The 13,369-nt window shown below is 43.5% G+C and overlaps 1 protein-coding gene across 3 annotated transcripts in view; it reads left to right on the top strand.

The window, feature by feature from the left end:
* The window catches only part of FKBP5 (FKBP prolyl isomerase 5), a 118,170-nt gene that overhangs the window by 44,554 nt on the left and 60,247 nt on the right, over nucleotides 1-13,369 (top strand). For 2 of the 3 annotated variants that reach the window (XM_040983242.1, XM_040983244.1), the window contains exon 2: nucleotides 6,683-6,808. In XM_040983242.1, the coding sequence (XP_040839176.1) occupies nucleotides 6,704-6,808 (105 nt within the window). In that variant the 5' untranslated portion in view covers nucleotides 6,683-6,703. Of the gene's footprint in view, nucleotides 1-6,682; nucleotides 6,809-13,369 lie in introns of those variants that run through there. The other variant, XM_040983245.1, reaches the window with a different exon arrangement.

Genomic DNA, 13,369 nt, shown 5'->3' with positions numbered 1-13,369 from the left:
TTTTGGAAAAGGATGTTGCTGTCATTTTCAGTGCATCTCCCAAAGTAGCCAGTTACAATGTTCTTGTCGTTTTTCTGGAAAACTCTCCTGTTAGGCAGTAACTTAATCTATCTTCTAATGAAGAGAACAACATAATATTACATAATATACATGGAGGATTAGTGAATAGGGCTTCCTATCCTAACTTCTCATTTGGGGGATCAATTAATTTAGTTATGAGAGCTGAAGTCTTCAGCATGTCATTGATGAAATTCTAAACGTCTCCTCGTTTTTCTGTTATGTCTCAGGTACTTGCTGACGAGCGTTCCGGAGAGGGCGTGCTTATCTGGCACGTCTATAGCAGAAGGAACTGTGTGTTCCCTTGCTGATGTGCTGGATAACACTTCCCCCTTTGGACAGTTCAGCACAGTAAGCTTTATAGATTAATATCCATAGCTACACAGTGAGTATTAAGTCCAGAATAAACCTGGGGTTGGGAGAAAAAGGAAAGTCTGTCTTATGAAAACAGTGGAATGTTTTCAGTGTGTCTTAAAGGTTTCTAGAAATTGTTCTTGCTGTTATTTTTCAAATAGCCCTGAATTTAAAAAAAAAAAAAAAGACTTTTTAAATTGTTTTGTTTGCTTGCAAAAAACCTATACTTCTAGGGACTTAACTGTAATAAAGGGAAAGAACTTCAAATATTCAGTTTATTTCTTTATTTTACCACATTTACTTGCCCTTGAATATTCAAGAAAGTTCATATTCTTATTTCTGTATTGTAGTTCACAGTCCTCTGAGGTCGCTAAAATTACTTGCATCCCTTGAAGTGTCAGTACCAAAAATGAAGTTCCTTTCTCCTGTGAAAATTACAAACCGAACAGGTCAACTTACATGTAAACATTCTCTGTTTATTTGAATTTTAGTAACCCTTGTTGCCAAATCAACAGGGTTAGAACCGAGCAAAAATGTTTCTCATTGACAGAATTTTTAATTTTAAAAATATAGTTCAACTTTAAATAACGAGCTTTGAAAAGAATTGTGTTGCTTTCCCATGAGTTGTAGGCATGTTTTTTTCTATGCTTTCTTTTTGATTTTCTTCTGGCATTTGTGCATTCACTCACTTTTAATGACCTCAAATAAAGTAGCAGGCATTCATTATGTGTCCTGTGGGAACAGAAATGTTACTGTCTGCAAGACCACAACACTGTGTCATGCTCTAGAAAAGTAATATCACTTAGTAGCAAGCTAATATGCAGTCTTCTGTTCTCTTCAGTTCGTACACCAGCCAAGGATCATTCACTGCGTTGGGTTGTCAGGTCTCTTTAGTTCCAAACAGGCCTCCTGTCTTCTATATCTCTCTCTTTCATTTTCTCTGAATTCTTTATATCAATAGCAGTTTTGGGTGATCCTGGCCACTTGTCTTGTAGACTGCTCCACAGTCTAGTCAGTGTTTTTGATAAGAATATTGCGTAACAGTTTGTTTCAAGATGGGTGGTACAGATCGTTGTTCATGGGCTATCGGTCCAATCACTTCGTTCGAAAGCCCCTCTCTCCCTTTTTTAATAATTACAGTCATGCCTCCCTTATCTGTAATCTCACTTTCTGTAGATTTCAGTTAGCTATAGTCAACTGTGATCCAAAAATATTAACTGGAAAGTACTTAGAAATACACAATTAATATTTCATGGTACAATCCATTCTGAGTGGTGAAATTTCTCACCACCCTGCATCTTATAGCCCCAAATGTGAATCCTCCCTTTCTCCAGTATTTTCATGCCCTATGTGCCACCCACCATCAATCACCTCGTATCTGTATCAGTTATGTTAACTGCTGTAATAACCCGGCACATGTGCTCAAGTAACTTCTGCTTGCCCCAAGCATGGCCCTAAAGTGCAATACAATTATGCTAGCCATTGGATATGCCACAGATGGACCATGATGTGCTTCCTCTAAGTGAAAAGTTGAAAATACAATACTACATTTTTTTTAAAGATTTATTTTTATTATTTTTTTATTGGAAAGGCGGATATACAGAGAGGAGAGACAGAGAGGAAGATCTTCCTTCCGATGATTCACTCCCCAAGTGAGCGCAACGGGCCGATACTATGCCGATCCGAAGCCAGGAGCCTCTTCCGGGTCTCCCACGCGGGTGCAGGTTCCCAAAGCTTTGGGCTGTCCTCGACTGCTTTCCCAGGCCACAGGCAGGGAGCTGGAAGGGAAGCGGGGCTGCTGGGATTAGAACCGGTGCCCATATGGGATCCTGGGCGTGCAAGGCGAGGACCTTTAACCACTTGCGCCACCGCGCCGGGCCCGACAATACTACATTTTAAGGACTGGTTTATTTATTTGAAAGGCAGAGCAACAGAGAGAGTGAGGGAGAGAGAGGAAAACAAGGACAGTTTTCTGCCCCAGGGCTGAGCCAGGCTGAAGCCAGGAGCCACGAACTCTGTCTGGGTCTTCAACACAGTGGCAGGGGCCCAAATAATTGGACTGTGTTTTGTTGTCTTCTCAGGCACATTAGCACCAAGTTGGATGGGAACTGAAACAGCTGGGACTCCAATGGCACTCCAGTAGGGAATGCCCACATCTAAAGTGGCACTTTAACCCAATGTCCCACAGTCCTGGCCCCAGAACAATAAAAAAGTTTTGAGAGAGGTTGACATTGTGCTGCAGTGGGTTCAATAGTCATTTGTGATGCGGACATCCTCTATTGGAATTCCAGTTTGAGTCCCTTCTGTTCCACTTCTGATCAAGCTTCTTGCTCCTATTCCTGGGAGGCAGCAGGCACTGGCTCAAGCACTTGTTGTCACTCATGTGTGAGACCAGGATGCGGCTCCTGATTCCTGCCTTCAGCCTGACCCAGACCTGGCTGTTATGGCCCGTGGCGAATGCAACCAGCAGATGGAAGATCTCTCTCTGTTTCTCTTCCTCTCTCTCGCTCATTGTCTTTAGTGCACACTACCCTTCAAAGAAATAAATAGATAAATCATTTTAATTATTAAAAAAAGTTGAGGGGTCACATAATTTACAATAATATTTTATAATAAATGTTCTATTTTATTGTTTGTATTGTTAATCTCTCACTGAGTCTGTTATATATACTTGTGATAGGCATGTGTAGGAAAAAGTATAGCATGTATAGGGTCTGGTATTTTCTGTGGTTTCAGTTATCCACTGGGGTTTTAGAAAGTAACCTTTTGGGAAAGGTAGAACTACTATATAACCTATGGGGTGGTTGTGTGGTTGTCCTTTTCCAATAACCATTGACCTGTTGGTTTTAATTTATTTGATGCTTTAAACTAAGGTTTCCCAGAGGTCTGTTGATGGGTGTCTGTGTACCTGTGATGCCCTAGGTAACTTCCCAGGGATACAGTTCGTGACCCCTGGAGTATTTCAGAATCTCTTCCCTATGTTGTTGAGGTGTTGTCTACACCTCAACAGATGTGTGTGTTATAAGTGGGTTTTTAGAAGCTGGAAAGTAATCATGTTCATCTTAGACTCCTGATCATCTAGCTCAGCATCATGGACAGCAAGGCACTTAATTTTTTGTTATTTGTTGGAGAACAATTTGTTCTAGCCGTTCACTTATCCTGAGCCAAACATTTGGATCTTTTGTATCTGGTATAAACTGTACTAGAAAATAAAGCAAAGGGGTTTAGCCCCTGGTTTTTGGTGTTCTCTTTGAAGACACTTGGGCACAGCAGTTTGCTTTGTGTCTCTGTTGACAGTGAGATAAACTTAGGTCACTTGGAAACAAATCAAAACATGACACTGTATGTTTTAGTTGTCTAATTATTAGTTATAGCAGTAAGACACTTTCCCCAGTGCAGAATGGCTCTGTCTGACTTTGTGGACAAGAGGGAAGTCTTTAGTCCATTATTAGCCTAACACAAAATGTCTTTAGAAGCAGTTAACTTGGTTTTCCCTGTTCAGTCAGGGAGCATTGTGGGGTTAAGCACAGCAGTGGCCAGGTGTATTTTGTTTAGTCTGTTGATTAACCTAATGGTAGCATTGACTGACCTGGAATGAAAAAGTGTAAAACAACTGGAAATAACAATGAAAGTTAACATTTGAATATAAAAATTTTCAGTAAGTTCATGAAAGAAATGTTTTTTAAAATGTTATATGTGGATTTCAAAAATTTATGCCCTAAAATAAACTTACCTTTTAATTTCATAATCTATGAACTTTTTTAAGAACTCTTTTAGTTTCCTTTAAAATATGTATGATACCACTTAACCTAGAAGGTCACTCTGTGAAAGTAGATATTTTTATTCTGCTTACACAGGAAAAGGCTTAAAGAAGTTAAAACACCCAGTTTTCAAATAGCTTGTGAGGAATTGAAGAGTCCCCAGTTCCAAATTCCTTGTTCTTTTTGTCTTGGTGTTTTAAAAGGTTGAGTGAGGTCTTCTGGGGAATCTAAATATGGACAAAGAATGGCCCTTGCTCTCAAGAACTTTTAAACTGAACTAATACACATCTTAAAAATAATAATAATTAATTAGAAAGGCAGACCAAGAGAAAGAAGCATCTTTCATCCTCTCAGTCACTCCCCAAACGGCCAACACCTGATTCAAGCCAGAGCCAGGAGCCAGAAACTCCAGGCTGGTCTCTCAGATGGGGGCCAGCAGCCCATATGGGTGCTAATTCAAGACCCAACCACTCAATTTTCCATCCAGCTTCCTGCTAATGTGCCTGGGAAAGCAGTGGAAGAGAACCTGAAGTGTTTGGGCACCTACACCCACCCATGTAGAAGACGTGGAAGAAGTTCCAGGCTACTGGCTTCAGCCTAGCCCAGCCTTGGCTGTTGTGATCATTTGGGGAATGAACCAAAGGATAGAAGCATTCTCTCTCTCTCTTTCCTCCTCTCTTCATAAATCTGCCTTTCAAATAAGTAAAAATAAATGAATCTTTAAAAAGAAAAAGAATGTTTGGGGAAGAAAAAAGAGTGACCAAAAATATGAATATAGAGAAGCACAGGGCTTGTTATAAAAGAACTGATCTAGTGTAGCTGGAGCATGAGCTGTGTGAAAGAAAGCAAGAGAATCAAGACCCAAAAGATAGAGTAAATTCAGATTTCGAGGGGCCTTGAATGCAATAGTGAAGAACTCACTCTGTAGGTGTTTTGAGTAGATGGAGAGTGTGTCCCGATAGTGATGATAAGCGCTTAGATTTTTATGATGTGAGTGATGATCTCAGTAAGGCACTGCTGTAATCCCATCTGTGTTTCACAGATGAGAGACTAAAGCTCAGGGAATGTAAGTCAGTTGCAAACCTCAACAGAAGGAACTAGGATTTCAGCTTGGTTCTGTCAGATTTTCTAAAGCCTGTTTTGTTTTCCACTGTGATATATCGTCACTTGTTTTAAAAAATTACTTATTTTTATTTGAAAGAGTTATGTAGGGAGAGGAAGAGACAGAGAATCTTGCATGTGCTGGTTCATTCTTTAAATGACCACAATAACCAACACTGGGTCAGGCCTAAGCCAGAAGCTTCATCTGGCACATGGATTGCAGGGTCCCAAACTCTGGAGCTGTCTTCTACTGCTTTACCCAGACCATTAGCAGGGAGCTGGATAGGAAGTGGAACCGACAGATCACAAGTTTACCCATATGGGATCCCAATGTCGCGGGCAAGGGCTCTACCTGCTGCGTCATGACTCTAGCCCATGTCACTTCTATCAAATCACCTAATGAATTCTTTTTTTTTTTTTTAATTATTTTATTTTGACAATCTTTACATAGTTAATTAGGGCACACAGGGTCAAGGGCTATGGGAAAGTGTGAAAGACCATTGTTTCCACATCATTATTATTGGTTTTTTTTTTTTTTTCCTGTATCTGGGGTAAGGGGACACAGTAAAAGGGAGAAGCCCCACCCAGCCTCTCACCCATCCCAGGTCCCCAATGTGGGGCATGCTCCAAGGGCACTGCTCAAGTGGTTTTGATAGTTCAGCAGTTCTGAACTGCTGCCAATCTCACCATTCCAAGCATGATGAAATGTCTCCAGAATCCACTGGCTGACATAGTTCACCTTAGAGTCTCCGTTTGCCCAGATCTTCACTGCCAATACATGGCTGGAGTAGATGATCGATTTGTTCTGTCCTCCATCCTCTGTGTGGTACCAGGCGTCCTCTGCAGGCTCCAAAGGACCGCCATTTCCTCCATGTGCACTTGGATATTCTGTCCACTGCTCTGTCTGATACTCTGAGGAGGCTCAGCTTTGACACATGCATTCCATGATCAGACCATGGAACCTGCAGTTCTCTTCACGATTAGGGTTCTGAAATCAGCACTTCAGTTGGAGGGATTCCCAAAGAAATGTCATCTGAGGTGATCCCAGACCTGGTTCGTGTGTATAAATCACCTAATGAATTCTTAATTCTCTGTTAAAAATGGGCTCCAAGAAAAGGACATTTTCAAAGTTTTAAGAGAACTGTTTCTCACTGTGTAATCATGTTAAGGAGTAAAATCACTACCAAGTCTCATTTGCAGCACTTCCTAATTTGGTGCCAGAATTAGGTGGAAATTGAAGAACTGGATGAAGTATGCATGGTCACAGCACTGCTTTTGTTTTCATTTTCAGTATCTAACCTTATTACCTCTCAGTAAATCTTAGGTGGAGTGATACAGATTCCAGGGGATGGAAAAGATGAATAAGAAAATTCTGTTTTTCCTAATTGAAATATGTTTCTTCCTGGCAGGTTTTCAAATTATAAAAGACAATGACTACTGATGAAGGTGTGAAGAACAATGGGGAAAATCCAGCAACCACGGTTGCTGAGCAGGGTGAGGATATCACCCCCAAACAAGACAGAGGAGTGTTAAAGGTGAGTCTGCAAGGATGAGTGGCATGCAGGGAATCCTGTTCCCTGAAAGATTGTGTGTACAAACTATTCTGTGGAGATGGGGAATTGGTCAGATAATAGACACAATTCTAGGAATATAATGATATTCCCTTTCTCCTTACCTTTCTTTTTTTTTTTTAAGATTTATTTTATTTTTATTGGAAAGTCAGATATACAGAGAGGAGGAGAGACAGAGAGGAAGATCCTCCGTCCAATGATTCACCCTGTAAGTGAGGCACAATGGCTGATGCTAAGCCGATCCAAAGCCAGGAGCCAGGAATCTCCTCCAGGTCTCCCACACGGGTGCAGAGACCCAGGGCTTTGGGCCGTCCTCTACTGCTTTCCCAGGCCACAAGTAGGGAGCTGGATGGGAAGTGGGGCTGCCGGGACCAGAATTGGTGGCGCCCATATGGAATCCTGGCGCATTCAAGGCGAGAACTCTAGCCGCTAGGCCATGCTGCCGGGCCCTCCTTCTTATCTTTCTCCCAACCTCTCTTCCTCCTTTTAAAAAAATTTTTTTGAGATAATGTGTATTTTTAAAGATTTATTTTTGCTTGAAAGGCAGAGTTACAGAATGAGAAGGAGAGACAGGAACCAGGAGCTTCTTCTGGGTCTCACATGTGGGTGCAGGGGCCCAAGGGCTTGAGCCATCCTCCGCTGTAGGCTGTAAAGAGAGCTGAATTGAAAGTAGAGCAACTGGGACGCAAACCAAACCAGTACCTAATCAGATGTCAGTGTCACAAGTGGAGGCTTGGTCTACTATGCCATGGCAGCAACTCTGTTTTAATTTTTTCTCCCTTTATTTTTGACAACTTTACATAGTTAATTAGGGCAGAAAGGTTCAAGGGCTACAGGAAAGTGGGTAAGACTATTATTTCCACATTGTTTTTGTCATGTATCTGAGGTAAAGGGGGAGATAAAGGGAGAAGAAGCCTCACCCAGTCTCCCACCCACCCCAGGTCCCTGATGTGGGGCATGCTCTGAGGGTCTTGCTCAAATGGTTTTCATAGTTCAACAATTATGCGTTGCTGCCAGTTTCTCCATTCCAAGCACAATGAGGTCACCGAAGAATCCACTAATTGATATAGTCCATCTAAGAGTCTCCGTTTGCCCAGTTTTTCACTGCCAACATATGGCTGGGTTAGTTGACTGACTTGTTCTGTCCTCTGTCTTTTCTTGGTTAGGGTTCTGAGTCCAGCAGTTTGATTGGGGGATCCCCAAAGAAACTTTGTCTGAGGTGATCCCAGACCAGATTCTTGTGTGTACTTGCAAGTTCATCGCCCCAATCAGCTGGTGGTTGCAATTGTTTGTTTTAATTTTTAATCCCAGACTGTGATTGGTAAAATTGAGGCTAAGCTGGGTAAATTAATTTGTCCAATATTATATATCTGACTCCCAAAGATATGTGTCTCTATTCTCAGAGGATACAAATGAGTATTTTAATACATCATTTTAGTATATTAGCGGTAGTTAACTACAAATTTAGAGAATCTTTTAAAAGAAAGTTAGCCTGATTGCCTCTCGGCAGCGGGTGGGTCCCGGGACAGGGCGTCTCATGTCCGGATCCTATATGCCCGCCATCATGGGCACATGGTGAACCGGGCTTGGGCCTGCCCTCCGATTTCCAGGCTGCTTCCTTCCTTGGGTGAGTGCACCGACCGAGGGGGGGAGGTCTCGGACCGGGCTAGCAAGGCCCACCCTACGCTCTCAATTGGCGCGGACGGTATTGGCTGGGCGCGACCTTTGCGCCTGGAGCTTGCACCTCCCAATGCCTCTCGGCAAGCGGGTGGGTCGCCATGACAGGCGTCCATGTCGAGTCCTATATGCCCGCCATCAGGGGGCACATGGTGGACCGGGCTTGGCGGCCAGCGCCACTTGGTGCCAGGCTTTGCCTCCCGTGCCGCCCGTCAGGGAGCCCTGGGATTTTGGTGGTTTTGAATTCAGCTTTGTCACTCCACGTTGAACCCGATGTGGTTTCTGTCAGTTGGAAGTTGAATACATCCAAATTTCCCAATACTAGTGTCTCTTCCTTTAAAGAAGGGTACCAACTTAGCAATGCTGACCACAAATACCAGTTCATGCTAAAGCTTTGGCATTGTCTTGTCCATTAGACACACTAACTGGATTAAGCTACCGCCAAGGAGCTCACGTGGGCTGAATGGGGGCTGAGTCGCTCCGGTAACAGTGAAATCCCCCTAGCACAAGTGTGGACTTGACGGACGCTCCAGGCTGACCAGACCTCCCAGTACTGTCAGGTGCTCCTGAGGACCAGGATAGAAGTGGGGCGGATTAGGCTAGTCGCAAACCCCTAATGAACATGTGTGAGCGTATGTGGGGAATGGACTGGTCGACCATGGCTGGGCTGAACTTTCCAACAACAAGAACCAGATTGGTCAAAAGCTAGTCCAGGAACTGGGCTAGGGCTGGCTCATGACCCACTGGCATGCGCAAAATCCGCACTGGGAGAGGTTCTGATGGAGGACCTGGCAACTCCTCTGCAGGACACTGACCCCACTGGTAACGCAAGAAGCATGAATGGAAACAGCCCAGAGAGGCCACAAGAATTTCCACTGGCAAACATTAGGCAAGGATTGGGGCAGTTCAGCAAATCATTAACCATCATCACTGGTAAGAAGCAAATCCGAGCACCAGAATAGAGTAATGGTCGAACCAGTTTGGTTGCGAAAAAAACCAGTCCACCTACAGAAATGCCAGAGGAGGGTGACTGGTGCCGACTGTGACTGCAGTGCCCATCCAGCACAGATACACGGGAAACAGGAGGGGGAGGGGACAGAGCGAGCGGGGAATAAAGGGAGGTTCCCCTGCTTGGACAGCCTACCCCACTGGAGGAGCATGAACTGGGATGGGGGCAGACCAGAACTAAGCAGGGCTACAACACCAGGCGCCCATGTGGAACTAGACTCAGGGAAAAGCCAGGATGGTTTGATTGTTCCTTGGGTGCAACCTACAATTGAATGGAGAGGGCTGTTTGGGCATAGCACTAGCATCAGCTGGCAGAAACTGCACTTGGGGGCTAATCCTGTCAATTTAACTGCTGATCCACCTGGAAGTGCACAATCCGGGAGTGGAGAGACTTGGGAGGAAATAGTGGGTTCCCCCACTTTTCTTGGGTTTACCACTGCCACGAAGGCACGAGAACTAGACAGGGGGCATGGTAGCTAGAAACAGGAGAGGCACCAACACACCCTGAAGATGGACTGTTGAGCGGGGTAATGGATCCAAGCTTCAAGCCATTTGCCATGTACGAGAACCAGGGGATGTGGGTCAGATTGACTGTCTGCCCACACATATTGGCAAACCAGGTAGGGGTTGGCCTGGTGGGGGTTATTGTGGGCTGCTCTCATCAGGATGCAGCTCCCACTGTTTTAGGTGATGACCAGTATGTGCTGTACAGAACCAGCTGGACTGCAACAGACGCCATTGTTCCAGTAGAAGGGGGGGCTGAAAACAAAGCTAACCTACTAGCACTTGCAACCTAACAGCTACCGGGTGATGACGTGCTGGGGCCGGTGACTTGCTGATGCATATGAGTATCGGCCTGGGAACACCTTCAAAAGTTTCTTGGGTGATCTGCCCAATTGAATGCAGACTCAACACAACCATGAGGGACAGAAGATGGAACAAGTTAATCACCACCTCAGGCAACAAATACCGGCAAATAGAGACGCTATGGATGGACAATGTCAATTAAGGATTTTTCAACAACCTCATACTGTTTGGAAGAGGCAAAAGATTGGCAGCATTTCAAACTGGTGACCTATTGAAACCACTTCAAACAATATCTCGGAGCATGCCCCCACATGCGGACTTGGGTGGGTGGGAAATCAGCGGGCTTCTCCCCTCAATATCCCCCCTACACAGATATATAAGGAAACCATATGGAAATAATAGTCTTACCCACTTTCCTGTAGCCCTTGACCCTTTATGCACAAATTAACCATGTAAAGATTGTTAAAAAAAAAAAAAAAAAAGAAAGTTAGCCTGCTTTTCAAGTTCAAAAATTTATTTTTTATATACAAATAGTGGTCATGCAGGCAGTGCTTGTATCTTTTGGGATTTCATCAAAGTGTGTGTTACTTTCAAATTAGCTTTCCTACTTATAAAGTACTATATCTTTTTTTTTACTCTATAGTTAGTGATTTTTCATTTTAAAAATATACATCACAACACAGAGCCAATCAACATGTATCTTTTTTTTTAAAAGATTTATTTTTTGTTTTTATTGGAAAGGCAGATATACAGAGAGGAGAGACAGAGAGGAAGATCTTCCGTCCGATGATTCACTCCCCAAGTGAGCGCAACGGCCAATGCTATGCCGATCCGAAGCCAGGAGCCTCTTCTGGGTCTCCCACGCGGGTGCAGGGTCCCAAAGCTTTGGGCCGTCCTCAACTGCTTTCCCCGGCCACAGGCAGGGAGCTGGAAGGGAAGCGGGGCTGCCGGGATTAGAACCGGCGCCCATATGGGATCCTGGGCATGCAAGGCGAGGACCTTAACCACTACGCCATTGCGCCAGGCCCAACCTGTATCTCTTGATCATACGCATATAAGTAACTAAACTTAAGCTGAGAGAAGTTAAATAGCTTTGGTCACTTTAAGTAGCTGTCTCTTCAGTTCCATTATGCATACAAGTTTTGTACAGTTAAATTTGTTTTTTTCCTGAAAAGTTCATCTCATATATTGTAATACTACTTATCTAGAGTTTCAATACCTCCCACATCAGCAGCAACAGATGAGAATTTTTGAGTCCATTTGGCATCATGTAGCTTGCATAAAGCCTTCTTTCTGTGCCCTGCCCTTTCCTGAGGACACATGTGCTCCTATGAACTTGCTGTGTGCCAAGCCAGCTTTGGAAAAATTGCAGCTATGGAATGAGAGGTTTGTACTTCTACCGCATGATACCTCCTTCCGTGGGCTTGTCAGCCTTGAAGCTAAGGTTACTCTTCCCACACGGCAGCATGCTCCTGGAGACCGTGGAGATCCTGCAAGCTGTCCCCCACCTCTCCCTACTTGTGATTAAGCTTTTCTATCTTTTTGCCATCCACACACAGCAGCATGGTCTCCAGCTTATTTCAGACCCATGTTTCGGTCAGTTCCATGTTGTTGCAATACAACATCTGAGACTTGATGACTTACGCATAACGGAGGTTCCTCTTGGCTCCCAGTTCCAGAGGTTGGGGAGACCAAGAGCAAGGCTCTCACCTCTCTTCAGCTTCTGCTGAGGGCCTTGTGCAGCTTCCACTTGGGAAGGCAGAAGACCAAGCAGGAGTGTGAGGAAGACAACAGATGAGAAATGTATCAGCTTTGTTACAAGCCACCCTAGCCACAGCTCACCCAGACCCTCAACAAAGGCAGAGCAGTAATATTAATCCTTCTCAATGAACTCATCACCTCTTACAACCCTCCTTCCAACACTGCCACAAAACAGTGCATTTCAGTGTGAGTTTCACACGGGAGAGACTAATCAAACTAATCAGTAATGCCTTACTTTACTTCAGGGAGTAAATCTGATAAGACTTACATATTTACAGAAATACTGGCAATCAGAAACCTTTTAAATCATATAATTTATCCTTCACTGTGGGGCTTTTGGTTAAGATTATATAAATCTAGTACCTGAGTCCTGGGATAATTTGGTCAATTTGCTTGTGAAATTAAGCATAGTGCCTTCCTAGGGTAATTTTTAACTATTATATGAGAGTACTTCAAAGAGTTTGTGGAAAATGAATCCACAGGTAAGGTTTGTTTGGGTGCAAAATATTTTTAAATTCATGAATGGATTTTTTTGTAATACACATTTCTGTGATTGTTTTTAAGGCCCTTTAAATACATAATTTTCAAAACCATTTTGCACCAAACATCTCTTAATTCCATTTTGCATAAACACTTTTTTAAAAAGTATCCTCATATACTAAAAAGAAAAAAAAGAGCAAGGCAAGTTTGGAAAACCAGTGCCTATATAAAGCAGAAAAAATCTGGGTTTACGTTTTAGAATATATAGGTGTGCTTTTTAAAACTATTTTTAAATGTATTTACATATCTGAACTCTCATCTCTTGACTCACTCCCCAAATGCCTGCCACAGCAGGGAGAAGGGGAGACCAGAACTATGCTAAACGTCTGCCCCATCATGTGATTTCCTTTAAACTGATGTTTTGAAACTTTTTAAATTTGGATATCTAAGAAGGGCAGTAACATTTCTTTTCCTTTAAAGAACATGTGGGTTCTGAGCTAAGAAAGTTGTGAAACCTAAGTTTGTGGTTGCATTTGCAGGGTGGAGGCACATCTCAAAAACTAGATTCTGGGCAGGCATTGTGGCATAGCACCTTAAGCTGCTGCTTGGGATGCCCACACTCCATGTCGGAGTGCCTGGGATTAAGTCTTACCGTCACTTCTGGTCCAGCTTGCTGCTAAGGTACACCCTCGAAGGCTGCTGATGAGTCCTTGCCTCCCATGTGGGAGGCCCAAATGGAGTTCCTGGTTCATGGCTTTCACCTGGTTCAGCCCTGGCTTTTATGACCATTTG

The sequence above is a fragment of the Ochotona curzoniae genome, unplaced genomic scaffold (assembly GCF_017591425.1).
Source record: "Ochotona curzoniae isolate NIBS_2020 unplaced genomic scaffold, NIBS_Ocur_1.0 contig_3819, whole genome shotgun sequence".
Taxonomy (NCBI): Eukaryota; Metazoa; Chordata; class Mammalia; order Lagomorpha; family Ochotonidae; genus Ochotona; species Ochotona curzoniae.
The sequence above is the reverse complement of the archived record's forward strand: the minus strand, read 5'-3'. Positions and strand labels throughout refer to the sequence as shown.